Source organism: Periplaneta americana, chromosome 12, assembly GCF_040183065.1.
Source record: "Periplaneta americana isolate PAMFEO1 chromosome 12, P.americana_PAMFEO1_priV1, whole genome shotgun sequence".
Taxonomy (NCBI): Eukaryota; Metazoa; Arthropoda; class Insecta; order Blattodea; family Blattidae; genus Periplaneta; species Periplaneta americana.
In genome coordinates this window covers 38198059-38218140 of record NC_091128.1, presented here as the reverse complement: position 1 = coordinate 38218140, position 20082 = coordinate 38198059, and the positions used below count along the sequence as shown (strand labels likewise).

The 20082-nt window shown below is 37.5% G+C and overlaps 1 protein-coding gene and 2 non-coding genes across 4 annotated transcripts in view; 2 read left to right on the top strand and 1 right to left on the bottom strand.

Moving 5' to 3' along the window:
• The window catches only part of Nrt (Neurotactin), a 358799-nt gene that overhangs the window by 319730 nt on the left and 18987 nt on the right, over positions 1 to 20082 (top strand). For both annotated transcript variants that reach the window (XM_069841121.1, XM_069841122.1), the window contains 2 exons: positions 2645 to 3211; positions 18965 to 19296. In XM_069841121.1, coding sequence (XP_069697222.1) covers positions 2645 to 3211; positions 18965 to 19296 — 899 coding nt within the window. The remainder of the gene's footprint in view (positions 1 to 2644; positions 3212 to 18964; positions 19297 to 20082) is intronic.
• TRNAK-UUU (transfer RNA lysine (anticodon UUU)) lies at positions 3645 to 3716 on the bottom strand. The gene has a single exon. It is a non-coding gene; the product is annotated as a tRNA-Lys (tRNA).
• On the top strand, positions 9522 to 9593 carry TRNAN-AUU (transfer RNA asparagine (anticodon AUU)). Its single transcript has one exon. It is a non-coding gene; the product is annotated as a tRNA-Asn (tRNA).

The window sequence follows — 20082 nt, the reverse complement described above, 5'->3', positions numbered from 1 at the left end:
TATCTACGAGTCAGTTTATGCATGTGCGATAGTATTTTTACTCAAAACTCCATTGTGACTTCATTGTTGCTAACTTGATAAATAGATGAGACTTTGTTCTTGCAGTTTGTTTACTGATAAATCATAAACATGCTCTGATTTACCACTTGCTTTCGGTGAGTGGGAAAACTGCTAGGTTGCGAGGGGGTAGTACTAGTAGAGGAGAGACAGACAGAGAGAGAGAGAAAGAGAGAGAGAGCGATTTCTGGGGGAGGGGAGAGTGGAAAGAATGTTGTGGAAAGGAAATCGGTAGAAACGATAGTAAGAAATGTGGACAGTTGCTGTGAGAATTGTCATTGAGGGATCAGGTGTAATAATTTAAAGACGGGAATAGAGGACGAGAGAGGACCTTCTATCGAAATTCAGCTAATCTCTGGCCACCCTTATCTATTAGCCAGGTAGGTAGAGACCTCCGATCGAAACCAGGCTATCCTCGACGATTTCCTGCAAAAATGATTTGATAAAGTTGCACGTCAAACAGCAAAATACAAGAGGAAAGGCAACATTTACGAATTGGAGTATCGATGTTTTTGTTAACTTCAGAGAGAGGAGGCTGAAATGTGATTAAACTTCCAAAAGAATAAATATGTTAATGTCGTCGAATTGTCATATTATGTTGAAGGTTATATTATATTCGTGAAATGAGTTAGGGGATGTGCGGGAAGTGCTACAATGTGCCCCCAAAAGAGGAAAAACTAACTAGAGAGAGAGAGAGAGAGAGAGAGAGAGAGAGACTTCCCTGGAGAAGTTGGAGGAGTCTCTGGTCTGTGAGTGACTGTTTTGTATCCAAATAGGTATTACCAACGACTTAGAAGAGAGACTACTATTACCGAATGAAAGCTATAGATCAATTCGACAGTTCGCAAACAAGACAAAGAATTTGTGTTCCACACCATCAGACTGAGCTCAGTCATCCAGATTAGCCTGGTGTAACGAGTCCACCTGAGTAGGCGACCTCTCTGGTCTTACCTTTTGCCCTGATGATCGAATCTGTAAGTAGTTCCGAAATGTTGCAAATGTCAAGTTCCAGGACACGGTGGAATACCCAAAAGCCTAATTCTGATCACAGTTACTGTGAAAGCCTAAAAAGCTTGAAACGTGTTTGTATTTACAATATACAGTGTGTCTCTAAAGTCCTTATCCATTTCACTGAAGAAAGGCAGTGATCGAAAAATCAATGTTTTCGTGAAGTTTTACACTCATTCTACTTCCTTCCTACATGACTCATTTATGTAAAAACACAATCCATCTTTCAGAACGAAATGTAGACCGTAACAAGACCTACTGCTTCTGTGATGCGATTCCGTAAATCAAGTAGACCATTCACCTTGCTAGTGTACACTGTATGTAGCTCCATGCAGAAAGTCTAAGGGGGTAAGGTCCAATGAACGAGGAGCCCACAGCCGAGGTGACCCTGTACATATCCATCTCCTGGAAAGATTATGTTCAGGTCACGGACAATGTGTGCTGGAACACAACTGTATCCAGTATGCCATCCTGTAGAAGCTGCGGTTCCAGGAACAGTTCTAACCTGTTGAGGTAGATGTTACCCATTACTGATTTCTCGGGAAAAAAATAAAAATGGCCGATACAATTTTGATTTTGTCATATCCAACCAAACATTCACCTTTGGTGCACAATGTTCCCACTCCGATGTCTCGTCATATGCCCATATTCGGCTGTTGTGTATGTGCACTCTCCCACAAACATGGAAAGTGGCTTCGTCGGAGAATAAACTATTTCTCCATTAAATTCTGGTTCTGTACAGTCTCCAGGAGGTCATAACACATTGCCCGACGACAGGCGAAATCTTCGTCCTCAAGATGATGCAAACTGGGATGTTATAAGCACGTTTTCGTAGAGTGAAACGTAGAATTTTCCACACTGTGTTGCGAGGGACATTCAGCCCCCTACTGAGACGTTGAGTTGATGCCTTTGGACTTCTATCACTGGCAGTTTGAACATGCTGTACAGTGTCTGCCGATGTGCGTGACGTTCCTCATGACACTCACTGCCTGTACGCTTAAATTTGTTTACAAACAGACGAATGTGTGCCCTTGTTGGGGCTGGTTTATGGAATTTACGGGTAAATTCGGCTCTTGCGTCTTCCTATGACAATCCATGTACCCGTGCACAAACAATGGCAACAAGTTCTTCCGTGGTATACATCATCCACTACGCTAACTGCAGCTGCAAAGAAAATAAACGGAAATCTGCGTTATCATGGAAATGGATAGGGATTTTAGAGACACGCTGTATAATCCTCACATACTATGCCAAAACAGTATTGAAAGGTATTTTGCCAAATATCCGGTCTTTAATCATCAGTATAATCACGATTTCAATAAAATTTAATTTTTGAGCACTCTGTACATATACAATGGAACTTTCTGACGTATGTTTATATGACATCACATCACATAACACGATGAACACAGAACAAGGGATATACACAAACGATATGAAAAATAATTTCAGTTTATCAGTCAGGAGTCAACTCAGAGGAACTGATCTGTCGCAGCTTGGGCCGACAGTTACTTTCTGTTAATTTAACACTTCGATAAGAATATCAGTTATCATTAGTGACCTCTGTGTTTCATTTCAGGTTAGTTGAAGATGGAGCATTCGCATTTAGGGGAATACCGTATGCTGTACAACCTATGGGCAAGAGGCGGTGGAAGCCTGCAGAGCCACTCAACAAGCTGGAGAGCTGCTGGGATGGCGTGTTGCCGGTGCATAACTCTACAGCGCCGTGTTGGCAAATCTACCCCTCTGGCAAAATAGACGGCGCCGAGGACTGCCTGACACTGGATATATTCACACCCCAGGTGGGCTACATGAACCCTCTGCCCGTCGTGGTGCTGGTGGGCGCCGAGTCCCTGAGCGGTGGATCGCCTGGAGCCCTGCGTCCGTCCGCCCTCCTGGCCCGCGACAAAGACGTGGTGTTCGTGAGACCCAACTTCCGACTCGGCGTCCTCGGTTTCTTGGCAGCCGAAATCCTAAAAAATGACAGTTATCCCCCGACTTCGGGTAACTACGGCCTGTCGGACCTCGTGGTAGTGCTCAGGTGGATCAATCTCAATATCGAGCACTTCGGAGGAGATAAAAATGCTGTCACTCTCCTGGGGCACCGAGCGGGGGGCACCCTAGTGACAGCGCTTACAGCTTCCAGGTGAGTCAGTGACTGAGTGAACCTATATGCCGACTGCACTGCAATTAGAATGATTTTGGTATTCATAGACATACAAATGACTGAGAATTTTAAGACAGAAAATGGTGTGGAATAAAAGAGGGAGTAACAATGTAGTACAAACTACATAAATTATATTTCCGCAACCAGTACAAATAGTGAGTCAGATGATAAAAAAAATCAGAGAACAATAGTGGTTCGTAGTTAAAGCTTCTGAGGTGGAATTGCCTGGACAAAATTGAAAACAATATATATCTTTTTAATAATGAAGTTTATCATTTAAATGAAAATCAAACATTTGAAAATTTTACTTCGCCCATTCAGTAATGACAGCTAACATATTTGGAACTGCAAATTAAACTTTCAGGAATAACTCCCTGTAAAGTTAATTTGAATAATTTCGAGGGAAAAATTGTTCCGGGGCCGGGTATCGAACCCGGGACCTTTGGTTAAAAGTACCAACGCTCTCCCACTGAGCTACCCGGGAACTCCACCCGACACCGATCCGGGTTCGATACCCGGCCCCGGAACAATTTTTCCCTCGAAATTATTCAAATTAACTTTACAGGGAATTATTCCTGAAAGTTTAATTTGCATAATACACGTCACTGTACGTAACAGAAAACCACAATTTAAAGTCACACAGAGTTAGTGTGCACTCAAATGTTGGTTGCATGACTGTTGTCAGCCCACTTTGAGATCTATGGATATAGAGGGAAAAATTGGATCGGTGTCGGGTGGAGTTCCTGGGTAGCTCAGTGGGAGAGCGTTGGTACGTTTAACCAAAAGTCCCGGGTTCGATACCCGGCCCCGGAACAATTTTTCCCTCAAAATTATTCATATTTGAAACTGTTGATATCAACAGATTTTTTTTTTAATACATAGTAGATAGCACGCCCCAACTACGAATCTGCAGAACTCCCTGGGACACATGGTTTACATGGAATCTGCTAATCCTTTTTTCAAGAAAACTCACATCTCTATGCATCTTACCAATCCCTACAAAATTTCACGTCTAGTAGCTTGTACATTAAAAATTGACAGGGGATTTAAGAAAATCTCAATGATTGCATGGAATACAGTACCTACAATTGAGTTAAAGTAGGCATAATAAAATACAATATTTAATTACTTTCTTTAGCATTGCTGAGTATTTTATTTGATATTATATTTATAAAATCCATATACTCTATCCAATATTTCCATGACTATTGTGTGAAAAACGTCAAGACACATTAAACAGAGAAGGGAGCGAGATGTACTGCGTGGAAAACTACGAGGCACGAAGTTCATCTTACACCTTTGTTTTTATTTATGACGAGTGGTGCTAGAGTAAATCTTTCATGTCAGAATATTACAATAATTTTCTCATTTGTACCTCGAACTTAGACATTTCATGTCAGAAACGTTAAAAGGGATAGTTTATTAAGTATTTGTCTATTTTTTGTCTTTTCTATAAATAATAAATGCCTATTTCACTGCCTATTTTTACTATTTTTAGTGCCTATATGCCTGCCTATTTTAACCAAAATAAATGCCTAAACATCCAGGCTCTAGTTATATGTATACCAAACATAAAATCCTCGAATCCGATATCATTTGGAGATGTGACCAGTGTGGGAGATGTAACTCTACCACAACCATATCGCATAACAAAATGCCAGTCAATGGATCATCTGAACATTCCAGTTATGCACCACTCAGGGGGAAGGGTCCATGCCACAGAACGTGCGGAGTTGAAGGAAAGTGAGCGAACAATAGATCCACCACCTTTAGCCATTGTCAAGCGTCTGTGAGAGGTGTTTTCAGTGAAAAATGTGAATCTACCAAAGGAAGAAACTCTAAAGAGAACTCTGCATAAGATACGAAGAGATAATTTGCCATCACTATCCTGGAATATAGGTGATTTGCAAAATACAGATGATCGATATAAGAGAACTGTAGGTGGAAGTAAGTGGTTTTTGTATTTTAAATCTGCACAAGATGAAAAAATAGTTATTTTTTCAACCAACAGACAGCTGAGAATGCTGCAAAAATCAACATTCTGGACAATGGATGGCACATTCAAGTCCATTCCCATAGCTTTCTTCAACTATAGACGATTCATGTCCAAGGCTGTGGACAGTACTCATGGGAAGAAAAACTAAGCAAGCATATCAAGAACTTTTTACATCACTTAAAGAAGAAATACACAAATACACCAAGATGGCTTACCTAAGAGCCATCGGACATATTGTAGCTGGAAATTTTGAAATATAAATTACAAAATACTGTATACATTCTACTAAATTTACCTTTCACCTTTCATTTCTACCAAACAGGTGACCAAGGGAGCAGTGACAAAAAGGTCGAAATAACAAAGAATGCTGATGACAAAAAAGGCATGATGACTGAAAAACCGGGTGACTAAAAAGCAGTGACGAAGTGGTATATTGATTAGTGTTCCAATGACGAGAATTCCGGATCTCATAAAATGGAGTATTTATTTTATTTGTTAACCTGTTAACGTAAATTGTAATCATTGAAGGAAAATTTATAAAACTCTTCCGTCAGAGCAGTGGTTCCAAAACTTTTTTGATCACAGATCACTTTCGACTCGAAAAAAGATTCACGGATCCTCAAATTAAATCAATTTAATTTAATCGCTAGATTAATATAGAATACCTTTAATATGCCTTCATATTTATATTCTGTACGTATTAACATCGACAATATGTCTACAACTACAATAATTACCATGCATATGTATGAATTCATAAACATGCAGTGCAGCCACCGGCATGGCTCAGTCGGTTAAGGCGCTTGCCTGCCGGTCTGAAGTTGCGTTCGGGCACGGGTTCAATCCCCACTTAGGCTGATTAGCTGGTTGGGTTTTTTCTGAGGTTTTCCCCAACTGTAATGTGAATGCAAGGTAATCTATGGCAAATCCTCGACCTCATCTCGCCAAATATCATCTCACTATCATCAATCTCATCGACGCTAAATAACCTAGTAGTTGTTGATACAGCGTCGTTAAATAACCCACTAAAATAAAAAAAAATAAATATGCAGTAGTATTTATAAATTGCAGATATTTTTTCTAGTAATTACATACATAATTATAAAAAATTGCCTTCAAATTGCTAATGTGAAGAATGGTGGTGTTTCCTCGTCTCATAAATTTCTTTGAAGTTGAGGGAGGTGAGAGAAAGTTCAATTCTCATGTCTGATGTGGCAACCAAGCGATGACGGAATTTTGATTTTGTTGCTGCATATCATGAAATCCTGCTTCTCATAGATATGTTGTGGGAACGAGAGGAGTTTCGCCGCTGCACATGCGTAAGTTCAAGAACCAAATATGACTCATCATATTTTCTTTTCTGGTTGATTCACCCATTTTTAAATTAGCAGCACTGGGATGCGATACATAACAAGGTAATCGTCTGGTTTCTGAATTTGTAGAACTGTCATTTTTATTGTTTTTTATTAGTTAATATAAAAATTAAAATTATTCATAATATTAAATTAATATCATTATGTTCGGAATCAAAAACACGTGGTTATTAACGCACAGTTAACACGAACACCTCACATGAGCCTGCTTGTACTGATTAAATAAAAACCGACTTCACAATAAAAGTAGTAGAAGCAGAATGCATGCATAACAATGGACGAAATACGTTCCTTTTTAAAAAAAATATATGTAAAAATTTGTTGCTGACTAAATAACATTGTCAATCAAATTTATTTTACAATTAAGACATCAAGTCTTTGAATACTTTTACAAAAGCTTATTCTTACACTGTTGGTCTCGAGAAAAAAAAACTGCAAACATTCACACACACCAAGCAGATAGAACTAACCAACTAATAACTCGCCAGCCTCGCCAAACAGACAAAAATGTTCAATAGAATTGACTACCTTAACTGAAAAAAGAAAGTCGTGTTTTTTACAACAGCTCGAAGGCGAGCTCATGCAAGGGTGAAATTTGGTCATCTATCCTTGCCCACATACTAACTTTCACAAGGACAGTCGAGCACAGTACTGCACAATCCCGTCGAGAAAAATTGGGTAGTGTTATTATGTTATTTATTTAAAAATATACTGTATATTACCAACCACAGATCTCCTGATAAGTGTTAGGGATCCGCAGAGTACATTTTGGAAGCCACTGCATCAGAGAATACCAACATGTAGTAGTTATGCTGTGTAGCAGGACTTTTGTGCAGGACAGTGGCGGTGCGTCAATAAGAGCACAAGATCACGTGAACACCTTGTTTCCATTAATGCACTACTAGGTTTATTATTTAATACCGTATTGACGTAGTGGGGATGTATAATATCAGAGTCGAGTATTTTAAACTTCCCATATCTTGCATAAACTTCTTATGTAAACTTGGCAACATCTGTTCACGTACAAGCCGTGCTCTTTTCGAGTTGGTTACAGGAATTTCACGCATGCGCGGGAGAAAATTGTCTTTAGCTGGCCGCTTATGACTCGTCAAGAGCACAAAGTGTTAAGTGAACATGATGAGTATCTATCCTACAGATTTCAGGTCCATCGATGCCTATCGTTCAAGTGCTATATCTCGAGGAGAAAATTTAATAGACTGTAGATGTCAGCATCTGACTGTAGGAACGTTTACTTACGTGTACAGTGCTGCTATGAGAGTGTAGTTTGTGAATTACTATACTTCAGTGTCGGCATAATAGCATAGTTTGGCTTTCAACACGTGCTGGCTGACTGTGGTGGTGGTATGAATTTAAGTATCTGTATGGCAGTGTATAATATTTAAGAATAATATTTACTGGCATGTATTTATAGTAATCTATGCGAGTGGGATTACAGTACTGGTATAGGCTATAGTGTATCAGTGTGTTGTGAATCAAAATATATTACTGAACACACGCGTTTGTAAATAACGAGACCATGGTATGTATGTAAACAATGAACTCTGTTCAAGTAATTTTGAACAGTAAAGAACTGGGTAAACTGGCTTACCAAGAAAAATTGGAAATAAAAAGACTGAGTTTCATTATTATTATTATTATTATTATTATTATTATTATTATTATTATTATTATTATTATATGTTGTTTTGAATTTATATACGGTTTTCTTTTCGATAGTGAAACATTGGAATCATGACATTTCATATTAGACTAAACATACGATTTCAAATTCTCTTCGATTTTGGAACCACAAAATTGTGAACACACATAATATTTTATCACGAGCCGCCACTGGTGCAGGATGAATTTTTTAAATTTTTTTCCTCCACCTAACGATAATACATAATGTAATAAGAAGTAATTTTGTATGTACCTATTTGCGAAAAATAAATAGGAGAATAAACGAATAAAGAAATATACAACTCCCCAGGCCTGGAATGATTTACAGATGATAATTATGTACAGACTTGTCCAATTTTAAAACTACGAGCAGTGACTGAACAAGAACATTTATTTATTATTATTGTCACCATTCTGAAAGCAGTGATCACAAATTAACAATGAATATGACCATATATAGCAAGGATCTCTTTAACATGTTTTGAGTTTACAAAAGAATATTATTAAATCTTCATTTAACATTCTATTACTATTATTTTTCTATCTAATCTACTGCCCCAGTCATAGCGAATTCTATGCCTAGCCACACAACCCTCCATCACCATATGGCTTAGTGCACACATGTTGTAAGTACTAATTCCTTAATTTGAGAAAAACATGTTTCAATTTTCATTACCTAATTACACAACAATTACCATTTATTCTCAGAATGTAAACGTAACACAAAAAATGTGCATTGTCTGTTATTAATTGGTTGTCCAACAGTACAGTCTTCTAATAATGCATATAAATTAACCAAGTATTAAATAAATTGTTGTACACACTTAACACATTTATCAAGTAAAAATGTTGCACTTACCACTTTTGTGTGTTATTAAATGAAATACAAAATACATAAATAGAAGGCAATAATATTAATTTTATCTTGAAAAGGGCACTAAAAATATCTGTCACACACATTTGCTTAACTTTCATATAACTCCTATTCTTCTTCCTCCTCTGACACCTCTGCAAGTTGGTTGGTAGTTGAAATACCATCAATGAAATGTTTGTATCCTTCAGAGATCACTCTGCTCTGTTACTTACTTACTGGCTTTTAAGGAACTCGCAGGTTCATTGCCGCCCTCACATAAGCCCGCCATCGGACCCTATTCTGAGCAGGATTAATCCATGACGTTTCATCAGCCCACGCGAGTTGTGTGGATATAAAGGGAAAAGTTGAGACGGTGTCGGGTGGAGTTCCCGGGTAGCTCAGTGGTAGAGCGCTGGTACATTCAACCAGAGGTCCCGGGATCGATACCCGGCCCCGGAACAATTTTTCCTTTGAAATTATTCAAATCTGCTTTACAGGGAGCTTCACCTGAAAGACTAGATTTGCATAATATATACGTTACTGTGTACGTTAACAGAAAACCACAATTCCAAGTCACACAGAGATTGTGTGCACTCGTTGTGGGTCTCTGGCGTTTCGTCAGCCCACGCGAGTTGTGTGGATATAAAGGGAAACGTTGAGACGGTGTCGGGTGGAGTTCCTGGGTAGCTCAGTGGTAGAGCGCTGGTACGTTCAACCAGAGGTCCCGGGATCGATACCCGGCCCCGGAACAATTTTTCCCTTGAAATTATTCAAATCTGCTTTACAGGGAGCTTCACCTGAAATACTAGATTTGCATAATATATACGTTACTGTGTACGTTAACAGAAAATCACAATTCCAAGTCACACAGATTGTGTGCACTCGTTGTGGGTCTCTGGCGTTTCGTCAGCCCACGCGAGTTGTGTGGATATAAAGGGAAAAGTTGAAACGGTGTCGGGTGGAGTTCCCAGGTAGCTCAGTGGTAGAGCGCTGGTACGTTCAACCAGATCGATACCCAGCCCCGGAACAATTTTTCCCTTGAAATGATTCAAATCTGCTTTACAGGGAGCTTCACCTGAAAGATTAGATTTGCAGGATTAATCCAGTCTCTATCATCATATCCCACCTTCCTCATCCATTTTTATATTATCCTCCCATCTATGTCTCGGCCTCCCCAAAGGTCTTTTTCCCTCTGGCTACCCAACTAACATTCTATTTGAATTTCTGGATTCCCCATACGTGCTACATGCCCTGCCCATCTGAAACGTCTGGATTTAATATTCCTAATTACGTCAGGTGAAAAATACAATGCATACAGTTCTACGTCGTGTAACTTTCTCCAGTCTCCTGTAACTTCATCCCTCTTAGTCCCAATTATTTTCCTAAGCATCTTATTCCAAAACACGCTTAGCCTTTGTTCCTCTCTCAAAGTGAGAGTCCAATCTTCACAACCAAACAGAACAACTGGTAATATAACTGTTTTATCAATTCTAACTTTCAAGTTTTTTTGAGAGCAGACTGGATGACAAAAGCTTCTCTACCAAATAATAACAGGCATTTCCCATATTTATTCTGTATTTAATTTCCTCTTGAGTGTCATTTATATTTGTTACTGTTGCTCCAAGATATTTGACCTCTTCCACCTTTTCAATGGATAAATTTCCAGTTTTCATATTTCGATTTCGTGCAATGTTCTGTTCACGAGACATAATCATACACTCTGCTCTGTAGTAGTGATAAAAGATCTTTCTTCTTCTGTCAACTTACGGGAAATTTATGGCTGTACATAGATTTCAGAGAAATGTTAGACCAATTCACTAGGTTTTTCTCCTACAGTCTTGTCTTTTTTATTTGGCTTATGTCAATTTCAAAAAATGTTCCTTCTAAGAGGTCATATTTGTGCTGAATAGTCGTAGATTTGCTCCTCTGCATTCTGATCCTTTCATTTTCACCCAGTTTACATTTTTACGATCAAACAGTTATTTACTATGTTTCTTGTCAATTTCTTAAGCTCATAGAAGTCATCGTAGTGCATTACAGTAACTTGATATGTGCAAAGATTTCTTCTTGTTGCTGAGATCAGAAGCGTCCATTCACGAGTGATGTACACTTTCATGTGCTTCCTTTTATGCTAGCTCCACACTCTCGCCGAGTCAACCCGAGCCAAGGCGAGCGCGAGAGTGTGGACGGTGAGCTCGCCTCGCCTCGCCATGTCTCGCCTAGACTCGCGCTCGCCAAGACTCGCACTCGCCTGCGCTCCGCTCCGTGTCGGTTTTTGGTGTCCGAGTCAAAGGAAGCGAATGGTGAACCCGAGCGTCACCACGTCCCAGATACAATAACAAAAAGTGTAGACCAGTGGTTCTCACTACGCGGTCCGCGGACCGCATGCGGCTCTTAAAGTGATTTATTGCGGCTATTGAATTAATATTAGGCCTGCTATTACTATTTTTTTACCTTTTCTTTTTAATTTCTGTAATAATGTGCAACTGGGTAAATCTTTGGTTACCCTGCATCCTTACTGCCAGTGAAGGTGTTCAACAGTGACGCGCATTTGTTTTCATTTTAAAAAAGGTACAGCAGTGTCATGTCTCATGTCTTATTACGTCTTGATATAATACTGGATTGTAAATGTTTTTATCTAAATAGACATAGCGTGCATTCAAATTTTTGTAACAGGTACTCAGAAGATTCTCAAGCAAAGATAAACTGAAAATGTTAAAAATTCCGTAATATCTGTACAGAAAGTAATGTAAACCCTGTACATAAAAATGAATTAACAACAAAAGCATCGTGCACGTAGCAGACATTAAGCTATTTATAGATTCGGAGATTGTTAAGGAGTGTCTTCTAGCTGTATGTGACACTTTATTTTCTAAATTTCCAAACTCATTCAAAACAGATTACAGGTGAAATAAAACATCAAATCAACCTGCTCGTATCGTATGAGTTGCATAAGGATAGCAGAATCCGCCCTTTAACTTCAAAATACCAGTAATATATACATATTAGATAATGATCACGATGATGATGATAATAATAGCAATAACAATAATAGACCAAATTATATAATAATTAAAAATCCGCGCATTTTGTTAAGCTTCAATACTGTAAAGTGCATTGTGGCTTTTGGCAAGTTCCTATTTTCCACTTTCGGCTCTCCTTTAATTTCTAGTGAATACCACTGGTGTAGACTCTTGTACTCACTTACTTACAAATGACTTTTAGGGAATCCGGAAGTTCATTGCCGCCCTCACATAAGCCTGCCATCGGTCCCTATCCTGAACAAAATTAATCCAATCCCTAGCATAATATTCTACCTGCCTCAAATCCATTTTAATATTATCCTCCCATCTACACCTTGGCCTCCCCAAAGATCTTTTCCTCTCAGGTCTTCCAACTAACACTCTATATGCTTTTTCTGGATTCATCCATACATGCTACATGTCCTGCCCATCTCAAACGTCTGGATTTAGTATTCCCAATTATGTTAGGTGAAGAATACAATGCGTGCAATTCTGCGTTGTTTAACTTTCTCCATTCTCTGTAAATTCATCCCTCTTAGCCCCAAATATTTTACTAAGCATCTTATTCTCGAAGATCCTTAACCACTGTTCCTCTCTCAAAGTGAGAGTCCAAGTTTCACGACCATAAAGAACAACCGGTAATATAACTATTTTATAAATTCTAACTTTCAGATTTTTTGACAGCAGACTGGATGATAAAAGATTCTCAACCGAATAATAACAGGCATTTCCCATAGGCCTATTTATTCTGCGTTTAATTTCCCCTCGAGTGTCATTTATATTTGATACTGTTGCTCCAACGTAGGCCTACTTGAATTTTTCCACTTTTTCAAAAGATAAATTTTATATTGAGTTTTCGCAACAAGCTCTTTTTTATGGTGATGGGTTGTTAGTCCTTCGCCCAAACCCCAAGCTGGAGGACCACCACTTATCAAATTTCCGCGACTGTCTGTTCAATATATTTCAGTTATTCTAGATGCCAATATGGCGAGCCGCAATTTGTCTGGTATCGCTTTTCTCAGCTGATGCAGCTGCAATTTCGGTAGCTTCCATCGTGTACACGTCACAACTGAACGCCTCGCCGAGCCGAGAGTGTGGATAGGTACATCGCTTGCAACAACACTGTTTGTGCTCGCCGAGTGGCACTCGGGTCGACTCGGCGAGAGTGTGGAGGTAGCATTACGTTCAATTGTTGAGTGCATAGAGTCCACTTCCAAGTAAGAATGTCCTGATGCCATGAATTTTAAATCAATGATTTCCAAATTTTCCTCCGGTTTACCACATACAACATTGCAGCAGTGACGAACTGATTGCTGTTCTGTCCTCCACAAGTGCCACTGAATGTTGTTAAGTGAGTAACAGACACAGGTAAACTATAAATTTATTTCAGGAGACAACCAACAATCTCTATACTGCTTTTTCTCTCACTACACTCGTCCCAAAGGTAGCAAAACCCATCATTTTTACTGGCATCCATTATGGTGAAATTGTAAACATTAAGTTTACGTTTATAGTAAATGTCACATGCATGAGGTACACTGAGAATAGCTTGCATATCGAAAGTGATGGATCTGAAGGTTATACTCCCATCTTTTATTTATTTTATTTTAGTAGGTTATTTTACGACGCTTTATCAACATCTTAGGTTATTTAGCATCTGAATGAGATGAAGGTGACAATGTCGGTGAAATGAGTCCGGGGTCCAACACCGAAAGTTACCCAGCATTTGCTCATATTGGGTTGAGGGAAAACCCCGGAAAAAACATCAACCAGGTAATTTGCCCCAAACGGGAATCGAACCCGGGCCACCTGATTTCGCGGCTAGACGCACTAACCGTTACTCCACAGGCGTGGACTCCCCGATCTTCAATGGCTCTTTTCTTATCCTCGGCTTTCATTTGCATTGCCTGATTTTCTCTTTTTTGTGGTTGTCCCACTCTTCTTGTAAGGGCTCTTTACTACTGGCTGTTTGATATGCTTTAGAGCTTTGGTCCTTCTTTGGAATATGAAAGAACAGTGGTGGATCATATGATTTGAAAATACTTCGATAAACAAATTCAGAGACCAGTGTGACACTCTTTTCATGACAGTATTGATCCAATATAAGCAGTATATTGAGTGCCAAATTCAAATCATGGTGCTAAATACAGCTTCCAAGAATCTTTACGACAGTAATGGGACTCTAATCGAGGAAATGAATCAATGATAGATTTTACATGAAGTTTTTGTTCTTCAGGGGTTGCATTGTGTGCTGACTGTCTTTGTGTTAAATTCAGTATCACTGCACCAGAAATCAAGCTTGCAACTGGAAGTTAAATCAACAATGAATGAAAATGCCATTAATCAGATCACAAATGTTGAAAAGTGTAGGCTTACAATGCTGTAACTTTAACAACACAAATGTTGTAATTGTACACTTAACACATTTGTCTATTGGCTCTTAAATGCCCAGAAGTAGTAAGCGTATTTATCACATTTGTGCACGTGGATTACAGTAAATACAACATCTTGCCAACACAGATCTATAGAAAACTCTTAGTATTCACTTCCCACATTTGTGCACAGTAAATATACACCTCAGTGGACTCCAATTTTATACTTAACTCAATTTGACCGAAAAATGTACTTAACATGTGTGTGCTCTAAACCATCGACATAATAAAATAATGGCCATCTACATTTAAACAATTAACATATTTCTTCCATTTATCCAATTAGTTATACTTTGTCTATTAATGTCTACTGTCTACTCTATATTTCTACATCGTTTATTCATGTGTTAAATACCCTGCTTCTATAATAAGATTAAAAACATTTTGTTCTTCAAGATTATACCTTTGTACCGGTATGTTTTATTATATGTATGTATGTATTTATTCACACTGCAATGGGTATATACCCTGTGGCAGTGGTAACTAATTACACTCAAATAAAGACAATAATAAACAAAATTAATCAAAAATACAATTAATAATAATACTAATAATTAATACTAACAATAATTAATAATAATAATATTAATAATAATAATAATAATAATAATAATAATAATAACAGGGAACATCCTAAATTAAATGAAGCACGATCAGTTAAAATAACATTTAAAGTAAATCTAATTTGTACCTTAAACCTATGTTCGAACTAAAACCCACGAGTATGATATGTTCATATCTGCACAAGTACCTTTCAACACTACACTCATTTCGCTGTCAACTCACTCACTGCACTGGAACAATGACACATTTCACTGATTCTATCCTGATTTCACAAACACTTCAAAAACATTTCACTGCTCAAATACTTTGCACTGCCACTATAAACTATAAAGCTTCACTGACAGGAACACGTTTCACTTACTCAACACACTTCACTGACGCAACATAATTCTTCACTGATAGAACACTTCAATAACAAAATATTAACTACACCCTTTAAATACAGTGTATAATTATCGTCTATTAGTAAAGTCCTTAAGCCTATTTTTAAATACATTTTTGGTTGTTGGTAAAGCCTATAGTAACTGTGCAGGTAAAGCATTCCAGTCCCTGATAGTACGATTGAGAAAAGAAAACTTTCCAGTGTCTGTTCTGTCTTCTTTCCCTCAATTTGTAAGAGTGGTCGTTCCTTGAAGAGTAATTTGGTGGCTGCAGGCTGCAGGCTCACCTCTGTATGTTTTGAACAGTGCGCATAATCGAATTCGCGTTCTCCTGTCCGTGAGTGTGTCCCATTTTAATGGTGAATTTTTCCGACAACACTTGAAAGCCCGTTTTTGAATCTTTTCCAGTATACTCTTTGTAGCTCTATATCGGGAATAGACTTCAGTCAGAGCTTTCACCTTCTCATCCTACCTAATTTTAACTATAAACAGGAATTTCCTAATTTATTCCGATTGTTAGTGCTAAGGGGACTATTCATTTTTTATGTACAACAATAGTGTTAATGTTAAAAATTTGAGCGAGAATAACGTCTTTAATATTTGTAAAATAATTACAGGAAAAGCTAAAGTAGTAAGAAGTAAAATTTGTACTGAAGTACGGTACCTGAATGAAAGCAATGGTAAAGAGAATAAGATAATGAACATAAAGAATCATGAGAAAGAACTTGTAGCAAGTTTTTAATATGTGGGATCAAAAACCAACAATACTTATGATAAAAGGGAAGAATTAAGCTAAGGTTTTAAGGTTTTAATTACTCATAAAGCTAATTTATTCCGATTGTTAGTGTTAAGGGGACTATTCATTTTTTATGTACAACAATAGTGTTAATGTTAAAAATTTGAGCGAGAATAACGTCTTTATTATTTGTAAAATAATTACAGGAAACAACAGTCACTTAGATTAAAAATAATTTTTGGAAATACAAAGCATTTTTTTAACCAGTTACTCTCTCTGGAAGTTAAACTGAACTATGAGGTAAACCACAGAAAATATGTTGTATATATTTAAAAGTAAAGTACCTTATTAAGGAGGATTTGTGGTCTATTGTAAGATGAGGGACCATGTCATCTCAGATTGAATAACACAATATGATAATTAACTTTATATAATGATCTAAATGTGTGGATGTTATTAAGGCCAGAAGAATTAAATGTCGATACCATATCTACAGAATGGAGACAGAAGAATTATTATTGCAATGACCCACGATTCTATAAAACTGGACTGGTAGGAAAACCAAGAACAGGCTGGAAGGATGTTCGAGAAAATGAGTTACAGATTTCAGAAATCCGAATTTGGAGGAAAGTAAATGAAAGTTCTACTCAAAGAAACCAAGGTAGAAGGGACGAAAGTACCATAACGTAAGTTGATTGATATTTCTTGGTAAAGGTACTGCCGATGTTGATAGTGACAGTCAAATGGTCCATTTAAATTATTCAAAATCATTTTCCATGTAACATTGTAGAATTGTTAGAGGCTCAACTTTTCCCACTGAAGAGCTGGATTCAAATCTTGGCGAGTAAAACTTGATTTTATGGTGAACAGTAAAATATTTGACCACGCAATACTCCCATTCACCTGTCAAGAGTCCACTAATTGTCCATTAGCCTAGTCCACCTAACACAAATTATGTACTATGGAAACTTTACAACGTTATTTAAAATTACTGCATCTAATAATTTAAAATTTGTAAATTGTGCAGAATGCCACTACTACCATCACCATCACCACCACTAACACTGCTGTCACTTACTTCAAGAATCGAATTTCTTCATATGTATGTTCAGTCGAGGAAATAAATCAACAATGCACATTCGTAAGTTGCTGGTTACATATTCAGCATTGAATAAGACCAGAGATTCAGACAACACAAGAGAAGTTTTGTACAGGCTATCCCTGAGGGGAGATGATATCCAATCTGGAGAAGCCAAGTTTGCTGCATTTGCATGCGCAAGTGTCACTACTGTTTTATTTGAGACATACTTACTTACTGGCTTTTAAGGAACCTGGAAGTTCATTGCCTCCCTCACATAAGCCCGCCATTGGTCCCTATCCTGAGCAAGATTAATCCAATTTACAATTCATTTTAATATATCAATATGCCTGGTAAATTATTAATAAGTATTTAATGAATTTCAATCTTAAGGCAAATAAACATTTGCAAGTTTATATGCCTTAAGATTGAAATTCATTAAATACTTATTAATAAGATTAATCCAGTCTCTATCATCATATCCCACCTCCCTCAAATCCATTTTAATATTATCCTCCCATCTACATCTCGGCCTTCCCAAAGGTCTTTTTCCCTCCAGCCTCCCAACTAACACTCTATATGCATTTCTGGATTCGCCCATACGTGCTACATGCCCTGCCCATTTCAAACGTCTGGATTTAATGTTCCTAATTATGTCAGGTGAACAATACAATGCGTGCAGTTCTGTGTTGTGTAACTTTCTCCATTCTCCTGTAACTTCATCCCTCTTAGCCCCAAATATTTTCCTAAGCACCTTATTCTCAAACACCATTAACCTATGTTCCTCTCTCAAAGTGAGAGTCCAAGTTTCACGACCATAAAGAACAACCGGTAATATAACTATTTTATAAATTCTAACTTTCAGATTTTTTGACAGCAGACTGGATGATAAAAGATTCTCAACCGAATAATAACAGGCATTTCCCATATTTATTCTGTGTTTAATTTCCTCCCGAATATAATTTATATTTGTTACTGTTGCTCCAAGATATTTGAACTTCTCCACCTCTTCAAAAGATAAATTTCCAATTTTTATATTTCCATTTCGTATAATATTCTGGTCACGAGACATAATCATATACTTTGTCTTTTCGGGATTTACTTCCAAACCTATCTCTTTACTTGCTTCCAGTAAAATTCCCGTGTTTTCCCTAATTATTTGAGACGTAGTAGGAAAAAATATAACCATTTGTAAATATTGATCAAACTGAATGTTTGCTATGACAAATAATAATTTCAGAATGTTGCTATTTGATATATTGAATTTGAGGTGTTCTCTGGAATAAGAACTTAACTACAATACCTTTTTTATATAAGGGGCATAAAATATTTTAGATCTGGTATAACAACATTGTGCAGAATGAGACTGAAATGTTTCTACAGGACACTATGTTTGTTGGAAGTAAATAATATTTTGTCAGGGGGGAGGTATGTTATTAAGAAGTCAACATGCTGGAAATGAAGAACGACGTTGTTATTTCAGGGAACACCTTACTTTAGATATTATTATACAACATGCGTAATTTGTTCTCGCTGTTTTGTAGCAGGATCTAGTCATAAATAAAACAATTAGAACATTATAGAATACTTTTAGAAGCTGATCACAATAAATTTCAGGGAGACGAAGGGCCTGTTCCTGAATGCCTGGGTGTCCAGTGGTGCTGGCATCTTTCCCGGCATCGAGCTGATCGAATCAGAGAGAGTGAGTGCGGAGTTCGTGGAAACTCTGCAGTGTGGTAACGACCTGGAGTGTCTCAGGAAGAAGGACACTGAGGAACTTCTAGACTCTGTGCCCGAGCTCTGGCGTCATCCTCTTCAGGATCTGCCTCGCACAGATGATGAGAGTTCCTCCCTAAAGCACCAGTGGCTGGTATTGGACGGGAAGTACCTCCAGAAGCATGTCACCGATGCTTGGAAGACTAACGGGCTGCACGCCAATCTGGTTATGGGTAAGAATCATTTTCAACCAAGCAGAAGATGATACTTTAAACATCATCGTCATTCACTCCATCATTATCATTTGTCTGTAAACTATCACCATTGTCTTCATCAGCAACATTATCCCTACCACCTTCGTCATCGACACTATTACTTCTTTTTTCATTGTCATCAGCATCATGTTTCTTCTGAATAATTATTGTCCTTATCATCACCCTTTATATAAACATCATTATAACGAAAATCGTTCCCACAGTAGTCTCCACAATTTTCAAAATTATGTTTAACGTTCATCACTTCCAACGTGTAATCTTCTTAATGATAATTTTATAACACAGTCGTGTTTCTCAAAATCTTCATAATAAGTAGCATTCATGATCACGATCACAGTCTTCTTAATTGTTATAAACGATGTCATTATCGTTATCACATTTATGATCATAATAAATACAAACATCTTCTCGCATATATATACGTCTGGTTTTTCTAGGTATTCACTTCACCCAGCTTCAAATATTTTTCACTACAAAATCTCTTTGTTCTTTATTCTCCATCATCAATATAATATTATTTCTTCTTGGTTACAATAAGCATTTCCATTTTCAAATACAGTTTAATCATCGTCATCATTATCACCTTGTGCTTTTTCTTAATATTCATCATTACTAGAGAGCAGATTTTAGCATATTTGCACGTTTTCTTTCTTAATTGCAAATGATATGATATTGTTATATAAAATGCACTTCAAGTTATTTGAAACCACAAGTCAAGATTTTATAGTGCATATAAATGTATAT